Here is a 16947-nt window from a genome sequence, read left to right on the forward strand (position 1 = left end):
CTACCTGTACAATAGGGGAACTACATGGTTAATATATAATTATATCTTCAAATGAAGTGACTCATATAATTTCGATCGAACTTCACTTCAAGAAGTTCGTTTGATCATCAATAATGTACGTAGACTGCTATAACCATAACTCTTCCCGTGCTGTGGTAATAAGTTTCCGGCCGGTTTATTTTCTGTTTTACGATCCAAATAAAGAAATTTCGTCACTCAAACGCTGACTTCGCAACATGTGGCTGAAACGGTGCCTGGTGTTTTTATGCGGCGGTAAGAAATATTACAACGTTACTTGAATTCATATACGCATAGCATATTACTTATTTGTTAATTGCAAAAGATAGTTTTAAATTAATTTTCACCACACCAAAAAAATACAACTATTTTATTAATTACCTATACCTACTATTTAAGTACCAACCTAAATGCTTTGAAAGTAGCATTTAATTTACCTAAGATTGAACCGACCGATTTACACGAAATACTTACAAAGCAATTATTGACTTTTTGCAATATAAGTAGCCGTAGAATAGTCGCGATTATAAGGGGTGCATAACCAGAAAATTGGAAGGGTCAAAATATGTGGCTAATTGGCCAAATACCTCAGCAAAAGCTAACGAGGTGCACCCAGTTCCAAAGCCACATACTCGGTAACTTTTAAACGTAAAACCTCTTACTTCCAGCACTCTCAGCAGCAGCAGTCAAGGTTGACCTCCAAGGCTCCATAACCCTAGGTTCAGACGTCGCCGAGTTCCTCTCGCACAACCTTCAAGACGAACTGATCGATGGCCTCAGTGCACGGAGAGCCAACACCGACGCCATGGAGGAACTGGTCAAAATCGTCAAACAAATGAGACCGTGCAAAAACACCACCATCTGCACACCGAAATTAGAAAAGTTCATCATAGAATACGTCTCTGACCTGACAACCAGCGTCAAGAAAATTTTCGATGGCGTTTTAGAGGATGAACTATGCAAAGTTAAGTATTTCCAAAAATGTCTGAAGCACGTTAAGCCTGTTGTCAGAACAGCTGCTTCAGACGCTGACAATGAGGTATACAGATGGATTAATGTTCTTAAAAAGATTAGCGGGGTTTATCTCCAACAGGGGGTGCTACTTACCAAACAAGGTTTAGATAAAGCTGAAAGAGAAGAACAAGCCACTAATGTGCTTAAACAGCAACTGGTTTTTGAAATCACTGATATTGAGAAGAAATATGAAATGATACTTTGCAAAGAATTCCGTGTATGCCCGTATCAATTCGACGCTACTATATATGTGCAACTTTTACTTAACTTGATAAGAAATATGAAGGAGAATAATGTAAGATTATTTTTAAACCAATTCAAGAGGAAATTTCTACACGCCCCAATGTTCGAGGAAGATGATATAATGAAGAAGAATTTCGAGGGGGTTTTAAAAGAGATGCTGCTGAACAAAACAATAGAAACGAAAGAGATTGTGTTATCCATAGCTGATGTCGTTCAGAAAAGACTGGCTTCAACAGAGTCGAGGGAAAGAGATGCTACGTTACTACAGATGATTTTATCCGATATGGACCATATTTATGTTAATAACAAAGATGAACACATTGAAAAGTTCCTGGACGTCGTAAAAGCTTGGTCGAAAAGCGAAGATGATGACGCCTTGGGGAATGGCATGGAGGCTCTTTACAATAGTTTGGCTTCACACTTTTTAAATCAGCCGAGTGAAATCGTTTTTAAATTGCAGACTGAGGCACAAGTGTTTTTAGGACTCACAGCACATTATACTCCGCTTGCGTTGAGATAAATATATGAAATCGATTGGTTTTCTTGTTTATTACTTATAACACCCTATTGACACCCTAATTGATACTGCTTTAAGATAGCTTCAAATTGAGCCATAGAGTGACCTTATTTTTTTTGCGCTGCTAGACCCACATTTTTATCCTGCCGCTCGTGTCTCTATCTTATCAGGATATTTTTGGCTAAGTTAACCGTTCATAGAGGAAATTCGAGGAAAAGGTGCACGGACTGCGTGAGAGTGAGAGATGATATGAAACGAACGCAAGTGAACGATGAGATGACGGGCGACAGAGAGGTATGGAAGAGAAAGACAGCATGCTGCGCCGACCCCAAGTGAATGGGACAAGGGCAAGCGAATGATGATTGTATTGGGTTGTAAAATATGTGTGGCATTAATTCCATTTGTTTGTGTATCAAAGCTAAAGGAGACTATTTTAAAGGTAATACGTTTTGTTTTAGTAATTTTAGTTAAATGGATGTAGTCTAAATTTTTAATGACTTTTTCTAAAACATGTGTTATTAAGAAAATTATTCCATAAATCTTTTTGAGCCATCCTGTGTTGTAATTAATGAAGGTAAGGCTGCAAAAGTCGTTTCCTCACGCTATACTTCGCGGTCTTGAACTTAAACAATTAAGTAAGTAACTTTGGGAACTTATATTATGTTTAATGAATTCATTAAACATTTCACGGCGTTCAAGTAATTTTATGTGTGCCTTGGGAACGCTGTACGACTACGAGAGAGTTGAAAATCTCCCGGAGAACCATTAGGGAAGCCATACCAAACAATGAAATTGCCGCAATTGCAACCTGTGCCACGCGAAGAAAACGTCGCAAGCGCCGTAAAATTCATGGCGCTTACGCGTTTAGGTCGCGAGACTTACGCTCCGCTTCTATGGTTTGTTGTCAAAACACCAACAACTCATGGCGCAAAATAAATAATCGAAATTTCCCATCCATGGTCAAGCTTATTTTTCGGTCCCTGAAGTCAAAGTCACCCGAAGTTTCACTTAGTCTTTTTTTTACTATACCTACATCTACATAGTTTCTGATTTTCCTATCCCATTTGCGTTTAACATCCTGTTTACCTATTCGTACATGTATTTTTGAAAGGTTTTCTGTGCCAACTGTTTACCGGCTTTCACGCTCGGAAGGCCGGGAAACACCATTCGGATTTTATAAATATGATTGCCAATATTTACCACACATCATCAATTCATCATATGCTTGCCCTTGTCCCATTGGGGTCGGCGCAGCATGTCTTTCTCTTCCATACCTCTCTAACGCCCGTCATCTCAACATTCACACTTGCGTTCGTTTCATACCATCTCTCACACAGGTTCATCCACCTTTTCCTCGTACGGGAAGTACAATCCACATTCATTCGTAATAACTTTTGACGACCGGTCTGGCCTAGTGGGTAGTGACCCTGCCTGTGAAGCCGCGGTCCTGGGTTCGAATCCCAGTAAGGGCATTTATTTGTGTGATGTGCACAGATATTTGTTCCTGAGTCATGGTTGTTTTTTTATATGTATTTAAGTATTTGTATATTATGTATATCGTTGTCTGAGTACCCACAACACAAGCTTTCTTGAGCTTACCGTGGGGCTTAGTCAATTTGTGTAATTAATGTCCTATAATATTTATTTATTATAAAAAAAAAACTTTCTCGTCACATGACTTTCATCTCTCCGAGTTGAACAGAACAAAGTGAGGGAGTGTATTGTAAACGTCATATTTTTCATTGAAACTTGACAGTAATGATGACATTTGCCACACCACGTGGTCTTCGGCGCCCGGCTTTGGAACGCGTACAGCGCGCCACGTACAGTCACTACACGGGAATGTTATGCCATTTATAGGGTTCTCGCTAAACTGGAAGTTCTATAGCGTAAGTATTGAACAACCAATTTAGCTAGGACCCTAAATGGCGTAACAATCGCGGAGCGTGATGGTACCAAGTTCAGAGTTAGCTTGGCTCGACTATATTCTTTGAGATATAGCAATGTGCTGATACATTATCACATTTCGTAAATTTGAATGCGCCTCCGCGTTGGAACTGAAATTGATTGCGCGTACAGTTTGATTGTTATTTTAACATGTTGTCACAACGTCATGATGTCGAATCAACATCAGTCGTAACATATGTGGTTCAAATGAAGTCGATACGATACTTTGTTTTACATAGGATTAGATTTAGTAAAGAATCACAGTTCGACTAAGTTAGGCAATTGTATAAATAATTCATTAATTAATTAACAAGGTAATATTGTAGGACAATTTTTAACCGACTTCAAAAAAGGAGGAGGTTATTAATTCGACCGTATTTTTAATACAAAAATACAGGACAAATACCTACATTTGGATTGAAACATGTCATAATATAAAATACCTATATAATATAACTAAAGAAAATTTGCTCTATAACTTTATAAAACCTATGACATCTATTTCAATTTATCACTACATAGTATAAAAACAAAGTCGCTTCCCGCTGTCTGTCTGTCTGTCTGTATGTATGCTTAGATCTTTAAAACTACGCAACGGATTTTGATGCGACTTTTTTTAATAGAGTGATTCAAGAGGAAGGTTTATGCATAATTTGTTAACCCGTGCGAAGCCGGGGCGGGTCGCTAGTAATTTAAATATAGTTAAGTCACCATCAGATAAAACGGAGCGGCCAAGGTGAGAGAGAGATCATCTTTTTTCTCGACATAATTACCCCCAATCAGCAGGTCCTGGAACTCGCCCCTTAATTTCCTTTAAAAACGTAATTATAATTTTCTCAAAAATGGACGGCAAAGTCGACGTTGCCGGTTAAAAAATAGGACGCGAAGTGCGTAGTTTATGGTCATTCAAAAAATTAAAAAGTTAAAAACATTGCAGCCTCGATTTCGGGACTGCAATGTTGCATACAAATAAACTTTTTTAAACTTTAATTGGCCATATCAAATGAAGGCATAGGTCCATTAAACAGCCAAACAGATGATCAGCACTTATTATTATAATGTTGGTACAGCGACTATTTAGGTGTCTCAAATACGTTGGCGTATTTTCAGCAGAAAAATATACTTCTTTTTTTTTTAAGGCGGCAAGCAAATCTTTTTAATGGCTTTACTTTTTTGTGTGAAAATTAGAACGTTGCTTCTGTAAAATATTTCTATTTCTTGCACCATTTTCGAGAAAAGCACTATATATGACTCGGCTGGAAGGCTACTTGCTGGCTTCGGATTCAATTAAACGGACTCCCAAGGTCGTCCGTTTAAAACGAATCCTCAACCAGCAAGTAGCTACTTCCGAACCTCGACAATAATGTACTATAGTTTCACTGAATTATCGTTAAAGGATCAATTTATTGTCTTGTAACTTTGAAATAGGCTTAAAAAGATTTAGGGCTGATTTAGACGGCGCGCGAACTCGTATACCTACGATTTCAACTTCAACTTCTTCAACATTTATTCAGCAAATAGGCCACAAGGGCACTTTTACACGTCAACATTGAATTTACATACAAGCAAAATAATAATAATTATACATCAACAATTATTAAATACAACTACAACTACCAAATCAAACTAACGTAATACAATTACTTAGAGATGTATAAGGTCTCTTAATGTCGAATTACATAAAAAAACTAATAATAATATTAAAATAAAAACAAAACAGATACATGGAAAAAAAAATCTAAACTTATGTAGAGGTGTAAATGTCTCTAAGTGTCAGAACTAAAAAATAACATAGTTTATCAAATTATCCTTAGAGATGTATAGGGTCTCCAAGAGTCACAATCCTGTATGATTAACACATTACGAGAAAAAAAAAACATACGAGAACCGAATGAGGCGTCTCACTGCAATTAAATTAAAAAATAAAGTTACTAAATATATTCGTGTTAGCTTAAACAGACCCGTCTCCACAAACAGCACCCGTTCACGAGTACGACGCGTATCTCAGCCATCGCCTCCCTCAACCTTCATTCGGGAAAGTGGCGACCCGATCAACGACGCCACCGTAAGCAAAGACTTTTAAGCGAGCATGACATGTTCAAGCTACCGGCCTATATTAATATTAAAATAGTGATAACACTTAGCTGTGAGACACAGCATTTTGTGCTCGTATGTTACATAAAAGACGGTATAGCTTCACATAATTACTAGCCTAAATTGACTTAGAGATGTAAAGGTCTCTAAGTGTCCGAATCATTAAAAATATAAGTATGTACAATAAAATAAAAATAATAAAATGAATAAATACTTAGGGATGTAAAGGTCTCCAAGTGTCAGAATCATTAAAAATAAAATAAATAATTACTTAGAGATGTATATGGTCTCCAAGTGTCCAAAACTAAAATTAAATTAAACAATATAATCAAGCGAGAACAAGCAAATGCGATTTTACGGGTATTGAGGTTGACTCAATTCAGCCGACCGATCAAATGACGCAATGTAATGAAACTTGCATGCGAGTTCTCGCACCGTCAAAATGAGCCCTTAGGGTTAAAAATTCAGTGGACGCGTGTTTTTAGTAATTTAAATCTTCAATACATTCAGTATTCAGCCTTACCATGACCGACCCGTCAGTGTCAAAAGTGACGTTGTTGGTTGAAGAACTGACAGTATAATATCGGAAACAGATCGAATAACTGAATCTCGAATGCCTGCCAGACTTGAAATGATATTTCGAGGCATTTTCAACCTTATTTTAATTGAGATGCGGCGATGTTAATTTCAGGGTTGTATGAATGGTTACTAATTAAGCAAGTAACGAAGCGCTTTTGTTTCGCATTATGCGATTCGATGTCGACCCGACGTAGGTACAGTCAGAAGGCCTACCGCGAACCACGTTCGACGTGTTGCCTCTCTGTCGCACTTGTAAATTCGTACGCAAGTGTGACAGGGAGGCATCACGTCGAACGTGGTTCGCGGTAGGCCCTCAGCAGCAGAAGTTGCTACGCGGGCGAGGTGTTCAAAATGATCTTGACACGACTTTCTTGGTAAGAGAATCAAGGCGTGTCAAGGTAATTTTGAACACCTCGCCCGCTTAGCAACTTCTGCTGCTGACTGTACCGGAAGCATTCTATTAAGTATATTAGAAATTTTAGGAACTTAGGTACTCGTAAAATTGTTATTTAATACTCATTTGTACAACATGAATGCAAATAAAGAACTAGAAACTTGATTATTTACTTGATTTATCTACAGTCGCCATCGGATACATCGGAGCGGCCAAGGTGCTCACAAATATCTGAGCACGCCTCTATTGTCAAGGCGTTAGAGTGCTTGTTCAGATATTATGAACACCTTGGCCGCTCCGATATATCTGATGGCGACTGTACTTACATCACGTACACTAAACATGGAAGTTTCTATATAAACCGAACATTACTCACGTTTCCTCTAAATTACCTACATTAATTGTAAAGGGAAACATTGAAAAGCCGAGCGCTTTTCAAAAATATCTCTCACATCTTGTTTCAAAATAATACTTTATTTTTTAGAAAACAAGATTCATTTTCAAATAAATCCTAATAGTAGTTACTTAAGTCGTTTTGGATTATTGGTTTTCCATTGCAACTTAAGTCAAGGAGGCTGTTAGTTTAACAAGGAAAAGTTGAGGCTACCGCTATTATGTAGTACAGGAGCCCACTATAAAAGTTAGAAGCTTACAAGGTTATAAGTACCTACCTAGAATGTTGTTAAATGACATCTGTTGTTATATTTATTTCAATTTTGTTTATTCATTCATTGTTACATTTTTCCGTAAGTACATAAGTTCGGGGGAAAATCATCGGTACGATACGAGCCAGGATTTGAAACTGTATACGGAATATCATTTGATATTTACCAGTAGTTTTTCGGTGCAGGAAAACATCGTGAGTAAACCTGCATACATATGCGATGAATTTTACAATGTTATTCAATGTTAGTATGTCTCACAACAGTTTAAATTCGATTATGTGCGAAGAAATTTCAAGACGTATGTGTAGTCCCCAACCCGCATTGGTCGTGGGGACTATAGCCCAAGCCCACTGTAATTTTTATTACCTATGTATTTATATGAAAAGGACAATACATAATTTAACTGAGGCTTTAAAAGTGTTAGGAATAAGTGGGAGGATTTACGCCTAAGTCGCCAGCAGAAGCTAATAACAAATAATAAAAAGAATATGGGTCCCACTCTCGGACTCGGATCGGAAAGCGTGGCCATTCGCTTTGCATAACGGTACCGCGGCCGTTTCATTAAAATTAACTTTGTACCGGGACGGAAATTCGATTTAGATCCCGCACCGATACCGGAATGTACCGGTAATATTACCGGTATACCGACTATTTATAGGCTTGGAAATCGTGTGTCCCTTTTCCCTAGGGATAGATTTCCAATAATACATGTATTACAATTTACAAGTAGTGTAGTAAGCCTTGATTAGAAGTTTCTATTCTGTTATCTGCCGTATATACCTACTTACCTATGTCGCAGCCATCCGAATCCGTAATGTAAATTTCATTTGATAGCGAGACGAGCGTTCGCGTTTGCGTTATGTCTAGTTTTGTATGGGATTTTGAACAGCGCGCCAAGCGGTACGTTTTGGAAACTCACAATCCCATACAAAATGACACTTAACGCAAACGCGTACGCCACGTCGTGCTATCGAATGAAATATATACTAGGGCTATCGAATGAAATTTATACTAATTTATACTGTTGTTGTCGTCAACTTAATGTTTGAGAGATGGACTACTCCTGAACTGATAAATCTACTTTGGCACTGTGAACTGTGAACTCTATTACTGAGGTAATTAAATTTTATCGGTTTACAGGACCCTATCGAGACTATCGAGTCATCTGAAATCTATTGGATTTTCATAAACGAGCCTTAAACAGTTTACAAACTGACCCGAGACCTAAAGATGAGGATATGTATGTTGTTGTCCTATTTTTTTTTACTGTAAACTGAGAATGGATTTATTGGGACATAAAATGGCAGTACCCTACAGTAAAATAAAAAACAACAGTTCTGGTTGTTTTTTATTGTTAGATTTGTATAAAATTTTGCTGGTTTGAAGCTCGATCGTCATTATGAGTGGGATAGAAACGTAATCACAACTTGTCAAGTTGTTGAAAACACAAAATGAACTTTCAGAACTTTTCTTGTAAAAAGGTAGACTACTTTTAACTTAACCCTACTCTGACAGTATTTGCCATGAACTGTTACGTAATGAAATTTGATCGGTATTCAGAAGCCATCGAGCCATCGGAAACCTATTGGGCTTTCATAAATGGGGCCTAAATTGGTTCCGTCGAAGCCTGCGCCCAGATTTAATCAAGTCTAGTGTTCAGCTTCATAGGTCAAGCGGTTTTTACTCCCTTTTAAGGGTTCCGTGTGAAATTTTACAGTACGTACCCCTAGTATAAATTTCATTCGATAGCGTGACGTGACGTACGTGTTTGCGTTAAGTGTCATTTTGTATGGGATTTTGAGATTTCAAAACGTCTCGCTTCGCGCTGTTCAAAATCCCATATAAAAATAGACATAACGCAAACGCGAACGCTCGTCACGCTATCGAATGAAATGTACACTGAGTTCTGTGTGTTGACTGATTTTAATGCGGTTTTAATCTATCAATAGAGTGATTCTTGAGGAAGGTTTAGGACTTTAGGTGTATAATTTGTTAAGGTTTTGTGTAACCCGTGCAAAGCCGGGGAGGGCGCGACGCTAGTGAAGCATAATGGGGTTGGCAACTGTCAGAGGTTTGCATAGATGGCGCCTTCTATGCAAACCTTTATCTATGAGATTTGGCTTAAAGGGTTGGCATCCAGGGCATTAAAAAAACAAAAAATTGACATAAGTATTTCTAGGGATTGACAGGGCAAGCTATGATGGCGCCATCTGCTAAATACTAAACCCTATTTGGACTATTCTCCACTAATGTTTATTGACCGATTTAATTACAATAAAGCACATTAATTGTCCTCGCAATTCCGACAACTGTCATGAATGATATTCACACACAGTGGCAGCATGGAACACAGAAACACTTTTGTTAATTGAATAGTTAATTCTCAAAGACATATATTATGTTTGAGTAGATCACCCAATAAAATTTATTTAATAGTGATAGGCAAGATAGAACGGCATGGTAAATGGGCCATTTATACACGCTTTATTTTATTTGTATTACAAGTCCTTGCAACAAAAACTAGTACCAGACAACGAGTAGATATACATATGTTACTTGAATGTCCATGCCTATAAGTTTCACGTCATTTCAACTACTCATTTCAAAATGAGAGCAAAACTTCGATTGTAAGAGAGTAGTGGGCCTATACTGCGAACGCCGAAGTTCGCAACTTGGGGACATCGTCCTCTTTTACTCCAATTAAGGCGTAATTAGAGTGACAGAGAAGGATGCCCGCAATTTGGTGTTCGCGATAGGCCCTCAGCTTTTAGGCGGAGGGTATACGTGAGACTAAATCTTTACTGATCAATTCTCTTATATTTATTTATTTAAGAAACAAACAGTCGCTTACAAACAAGAATACTATAATATTTCTTACAATAAAACCTCTTCTCCTCTTCTCCCACTAAACTGATGACATCTGCCTTAATCCTCTAAGTTTGTTTCATTTGTGATGTTCAATAGTCTTTATATGTAAAGTTCGTTATTCGTTATATTGTAATGTTTAGATAGTTTTTTCTTCTCTGATATTTTTCACTGTAGCTATAATATGGTGTTAATTAGTTTGTAATATTTCCGCTAAATTGTAAAACATGCTGTGTACACTTGTTTTGGATCTCGTGCTAGATTTAAGCCATAATGTGCAATATTTTGTATTACCCATGATATTGTACGATGTCTGTTTAGTGTACCTAATAAAGTAAAATAAAAAAAAAAAAATTCGAAGGCGGCGGAACATTCGGCCGCTGCCGGCTGTCAATAGTATGATGAAAGCTTCAAGATGCGTTTCCACTCGCGGTGTCTATTCCCACACATGTCCGTGATAATTCCGTAACGCGATTAGTTCCCGCGAAGCCCGGCGGCACGTGAAATATAAATGTGTTGTGTGTCAAACCAATTGAGTTTCGGAACTTTGTAATTTAATTTGATATTTATTAATGTACTAGCGACCCGCCCCGGATTCGCACGGGTTAAGAGCCAACAGGAGCTGAGATTTAAATATTTTAGGTAAATATACCCGTCTCGCTAACGGAAGCGGCTCCTAAAACTAGTGCGATAAGGACCAGGCGAAAAATCCTCCGTAAAAATCTCAAATATCGAGGTTTCGTACTCGACTGTTTCCTCCTCCAAAACTTAACCAATCGTAACCAAATTTGGAAATTTAAATGATTATGAAATTATCTGTGTCGGACCGTTTTGCTTTTTTGGCTAATTGATATCAGTTTTGAATACCACGCCTCTCATTGCGGCATAGTCAATTAGGCCATTTTTGAAGGGCTCTAGCGCCTTAAAAAACAAAAATATCAAAAAAATCAAAACGGTCCGACACAGATATTGACAATATTAATCTGTGTTAAAAAAAATCATCGCTCTAGCTTCAAAACCCACGGAGGAAACAGTCGAGTACGTTTGTATGGAGAAATGACCACTCCTGTTGGCTCTTAACAAATTATACATAAAACCTTCCTCTTGAATCACTCTATCGATTAAAAAAAAAACCACATCAAAATCCGTTGCGTAGTTTTAAAGATCTAAGCGTATACAGACAGACAGACAGACAGGGAAGCGACTTCTATACTATGTTTGTTTCCGATGTTTGGCCCGATTCGGATTTTGAAATAGACATCTATAAGATATCTTTTAGTCATCACCAAGATACGATAACGATATGTTTAAGATCTAACCTGTCAAATTTGACATTTGCGCGATTCTGGAGATACTCTTGAACGATTCACATCTATTAGATATCTAACGTAAAAGTGACATTGGTTGCCCGAATTGCGCTGCCAAAGAGAACTAGTTGAAATCTAAACTATAACGTATCTAGAATAGATCTAGTACGTGTCGTCTCTTGTGAATATCTTGAAGTTCGAATACGGCAGTATGTTTGTTTTATACTATGTAGTGAAACAGAACCATCACATATCCAGAGCTCAAGAGTCCGTCTAAGCTAACAATGCACCGACCGACAGAATGAAGCTAGTGTTGTGGAAATGTCATAATTAACGTTATTGACCGAGCGAAAGCGACGGTCTCCGTTTCAGCTTGGGCAAACATACAGTGGCCTATTTTATAAAGCTACAAGTTACAATAGGCCACAGGTCGTATTTTTCATCCGATTCTCGTGAAAGGTAAGCAATTTTTATACGAAAGTAAATTGTATTAACGATATAAAACTTATAAAAAAAGTAGAATAAATACTTTTATTTTATTAAAGTAGTAATTTTTTTTATTGACGAACTGCTTCGCTGCACGGTTCGAATACTTCGGATAATTGAGAGTTCGAATAAATTAAACCAGCCTTCTGATAATTGACGGTTCGGATAATCGAGGTTCGGATAATCGACGTTCTATACTGTATATCCAACTCGATTAATCTGCAAGATGAACCCACAGCTTTACAAAAACCGAACACAAATAAAAGCTAAGTACCTACCTCTAAAAGAATCAAAAGCTTTTAAACACCGTGGAAAGACCGCGACATTCAAAACTGTACTCTAACCCTTACCGTTTAAAGTGGGGATTTCGCTGTTATTTGATTAACACTAAATCTCGCGTACTGAATAAAATATGAGATGATGGAGTGAATAGAATACTCGTACTGTTGTAAAAAATTTAACGGTGCAAAACAAAGCGTACTTACCTATATTGAAGCAGGTGACGTTATGTTATAATTTAAACGGTTTTATAGTGTACAGTCGCCATCAGATATATCGGGGCGGCCAAGGTGCTCAAAAATATCTGGACACGCACGCGCCCTAGCGCCTTGACAATAGAGGCGTGTCCAGATATTTGTGAGCTGATGGCGACTGTCCGTAACACACGATGTTTGTATTGTGACTAACGCTAAGGCTTACGTAGGCGAACAACGCGCGAACGCCGCGCGGCGGCCGCGCCGCTTCGCGTCTAAATCGCTCACATACGAGTAGGTATGTACCTATACGTATCAACGGTTTGTTTCAACCTCGCCGCGCCGCGCCGCGCCGCGCCGCCGCCGCGCCGCGCCGCGTTCGCGCGTTGTTCGCCTACGTAAGCCGTAGCGTAAGCTGTAGACAGACAGGCGCAGAGATTAGAAAGGCCGAAGGACCCTGTGGCTCTAAAAAGTAAAAAGTTTTTGGCAAAAATGTCATTTTTGGTACCAGCTTTTATCGCTGACTGCTTTTCTTTCCACAGACAACTAATACTCATCGAGACAATTCTAAAAACTAACACAGTTAGGTTGCGTTGTTTTATCACAGAGTTCCTATGGCCACCTCCTGTCTCCATCATCAGATCAGCTCGATGGTACCATAATATTGCATTGTTACCAGTTACACACCTATTATGCAAATTTTCAACTTCATCGGAAACTGGGAAGTGGGTCAAATTTAACTTGCAAGATTTGACCCTAACCAACATTCTTTACCTACATACATAGGTATTACATAGGTAGTATTAGGTACATTGCAAGTTAAATAAAAGCTTGTAAAGTACCGGTAGGTAACAATAGAATTTGATTGTAGCTTGCGAACGTCAATTATAAATCACTATATCACAAAATATTTTGATTTATCGGGTTTGTCCGCCCAGCCCTCGTATACCCTCTGAGCTAATGCAGACTTTCAAGAAAATTATAAAGAGGCGTTTCTTTTATTCGCCAGATCTTACCGTCAACTAAGTTATCTCAAATGGAACGCAGACGTTAACTTCTGAGACCATGAAACAAAATGGCTGATTCTTACAAACTTATATTTACCGTCGTTTAAGCGCTGTCGTCGCTCGACATCCATACAATACTCACAGAGCGCGTTTAGTTACAAATCTGCCCACTGCAGAAAATAAGTTTGTTATATGATTAGTTACAAACTTTTATTTACCGTCACTTGAGCGCTGTCGTCGGTCAATTTGTTAGGAGCGTTGTTAGTTTCACATTTCACCGTTTTCCGTTGTAATTTTTTTTTCTTTTTTTTTTTTTATGATAAACTGATCGGCGATTGGCTCTAGACACACCTGATGGAAAGTGAAGACAGAGCCTAAGATGGAGCTCACCGGTTCAGTAATAGCCTAATAATTAAGTTTAAGTTAAGTAATTAAGTTTGTTTTGCGATTAGTGTCTCCGTTGATGCTTTTATGGCTGGGGCTGTTATATATCTCAGTGAAAAAAATATTGTCGAGATATGTGAGGCCTGTGCGAATTTTCTTACATAATAAAAAGTTTAATTAGGACTACCAAAAGATCTAACAAGATTTTATTTTTATTTCAGCCATGTCGCAGAAAGAAAACGCATAGGTAACGCCAATGGAAACTTATTATCTATGGAATTAGCCTCGTCACATAACTAACTTTAATTTTCTTCTTTATTTTAAAAGGATTTTTAACAATACTTATTATCGCGTTTTTCTTGAAATGTGTATTCCTAATAACTCATCAATCATGCTTTTTTAGGGTTCCGTACCCAAAGGGTAAAAAACGGAACCCTTATAGATTCGTCATGTCTGTCTGTCTGTCTGTCCGTCTGTCCGTCTGTCCGTCTGTCTGTCCGTCCGTATGTCACAGCCACTTTTCTCCGAAACTATAAGAACTATACTGTTGAAACTTGGTAAGTAGATGTATTCTGTGAACCGTATTAAGATTTTCACACAAAAATAGAAAAAAAACAATAAATTTTTGGGGTTCCCCATACTTCGAACTGAAACTCAAAAATTTTTTTTTCATCAAACCCATACGTGTGGGGTATCTATGGATAGGTCTTCAAAAATGATATTGAGGTTTCTAATATCATTTTTTTCTAAACTGAATAGTTTGCGCGAGAGACACTTCCAAAGTGGTAAAATGTGTGTCCCCCCCCCTGTAACTTCTAAAATAAGAGAATGATAAAACTAAAAAAAATATATGATGTACATTACCATGTAAACTTCCACCGAAAATTGGTTTGAACGAGATCTAGTAAGTAGTTTTTTTTTTATACGTCATAAATCGCCTAAATACGGAACCCTTCATGGGCGAGTCCGACTCGCACTTGGCCGCTTTTTTTTATAGTAGGTACGCTATTAAATTATATAATAAATAGATAGTATGTAGTTACTTTTTCATGATACAATGGTACTCATAATATGGCGATAAAATCCGAGGTCTGCTTATAAATCTTTGACAAGCAGTCATATTTAGTTGGGATTTTGGTCGAAGTGAAATATACAGTGAATCAGGAGCAATATTTTCCAATATGGTTGCCATTTGATAACGGTCACGTTCCGTACGCCGCTGGCCTCGCAATAGGAGTTAATCGATTTACGATCCATACAGGGTGGCGCCTTGCACCGGGCCACGTTTTGTAAAAATAGTAAGGTTGTAGGTACGACTGCGTTGTCTGAAATAAAACTATATATTTATTTTATAATCAAAGGTTTCGCGGAAATTTATTATACTCACAAGGAAAGGTACTCGTACCCAACTGTCCGGCTCAGGTTTATTTTTGAGTAAGTAGTCTAAAATAATAGACACGTATTTTTTTAGTTCCCAATTTCCACCTATTGGGAGATATTGTCCTCCAAATCACTGAAAAATTACTAAACTGTGGACTAAACCCTCTAACTCTCCCTCTCTCTCCCTCTACCTCTCTTCCTCTAACTTCTAGAGGATTTTGTTCATGCAAATTGATAGTTAATTACTGGTTTGATTATACATAGATTTGAGAATATGCAAAAATAATGAGCACGTGTTTTGTATATCAGCAACTCATATTTTCAATTAAAAGAATACCAGTCAGTTATTTTAGACTAACACTTACCTGCACTACTGTTGTAAGTCCCGCTCCATAAGGCCGTGCAAATGCGAAAGAGATACCTATATAATTTTTATCATTCTTGTCATAAGATACCAATAAAACATCTTGAATAGCAGCTTACTTATCTCCATTTAAACAATGGGTCAATTAACCTACTTACTTAAAAGAAACACTTACGCGCAAAAATCCGCAAAGTAGGTATAAATTAATTTAGATTACGTAGCTTTTTTTATTTTGATTACTTGATTAGACTGGTTTTTAAATAATGTAGGTAAATAATAAAATAGCAATTTAATTGATAATAAATAGTGCAGCAAACAATAATTACACTGGAGTAAAGGAGGCCCACTACACCGTATCATACCATGACCGTGCTATGAACGTGTCAGGCAAAAAAAATATCTTTGTATTAAAAAGTATGAGACTATGCCCACTAGCCCGTTCCGTCACCGACCATACCCGTAGCGTGCCATGCACGGACCGTCAAAAATTGTCGGCGAGGATATTTTGCCGGTGCCGAAACGCTCCGTGCATGTCACGCAACGTTGCCAGAACGGTGCGCATACGGGTTACAACAGCGTATGGTGACCGTTCTAAGCCCGTTATAAACGGGTTGCCGTATCTGTTGCTCGCTCTTGCCAGTATGATAACCATTCCCTCGCTCTTTCTGACGAGTCTGGCTCTCGCGAATAAAACGCGGGTACTAAGGGCATGAAAAGCGGATGCTACGGGGATTATAGGAGGATGCTATGGGGATGATACGCAGTTACTACGGGCACTAAACCCGTCATGCACGGATATGAAACGATGTAGACACGGCGTAGTGGGCATAGTAGTCCGTGTCGCGTTACATTCCGTGCCTGATACGTTCATAGCACGGTCATGGTATGATACGGTGTAGTGGGCAGAGACCTTAAGATGCATTGGCGTAGGATTGTAGGTAATAAAATAACTTTATAGAAAACGCGAAAATTTTAAAGTTTATTCTATTGGTCTACTACTTATCTTACAGCGTTTTCCTCAGAACCCCTAGTGTAAATTTCATTCGATAGCGTAACGAGCGTTCGCGTTTGCGTTATGTCTATTTTTGTGTGGGATTTTGAACAGCGCGCCAAGAGGTTTTGGAAACTCAAAATCCCATACAAAATGACACTTAATGCAAACGCGTATGTCATGTCTCGAATGAAATGTACACTGGGGGTACAGAAATAG

At 38.1% G+C, this 16947-nt stretch overlaps 1 protein-coding gene across 1 annotated transcript; it reads left to right on the forward strand.

Annotated features, from left to right (window-relative positions):
- The first annotated feature begins 236 nt into the window (after nucleotides 1-236).
- Nucleotides 237-1814, forward strand: LOC134660696 (uncharacterized). Its single transcript, XM_063516476.1, has 2 exons — nucleotides 237-273; nucleotides 687-1814. Exons 1-2 carry the CDS (start codon nucleotides 237-239, stop codon nucleotides 1793-1795), a joined length of 1146 nt encoding a protein of 381 aa, XP_063372546.1. The 3' UTR covers nucleotides 1796-1814.
- Nucleotides 1815-16947: the final 15133 nt, after the last annotated feature.

This window comes from Cydia amplana, chromosome Z (assembly GCF_948474715.1).
Source record: "Cydia amplana chromosome Z, ilCydAmpl1.1, whole genome shotgun sequence".
NCBI classification, from domain to species: domain Eukaryota; kingdom Metazoa; phylum Arthropoda; class Insecta; order Lepidoptera; family Tortricidae; genus Cydia; species Cydia amplana.

Bases quoted from the DNA above. Each gene is read 5' to 3' on its own strand.
- LOC134660696 (XM_063516476.1), top strand. From the start codon at position 237: ATGTGGCTGAAACGGTGCCTGGTGTTTTTATGCGGCG. The intron at 274-686 runs GTAAGAAATATT...TCTTACTTCCAG, and splicing joins CCTGGTGTTTTTATGCGGCG to CACTCTCAGCAGCAGCAGTC.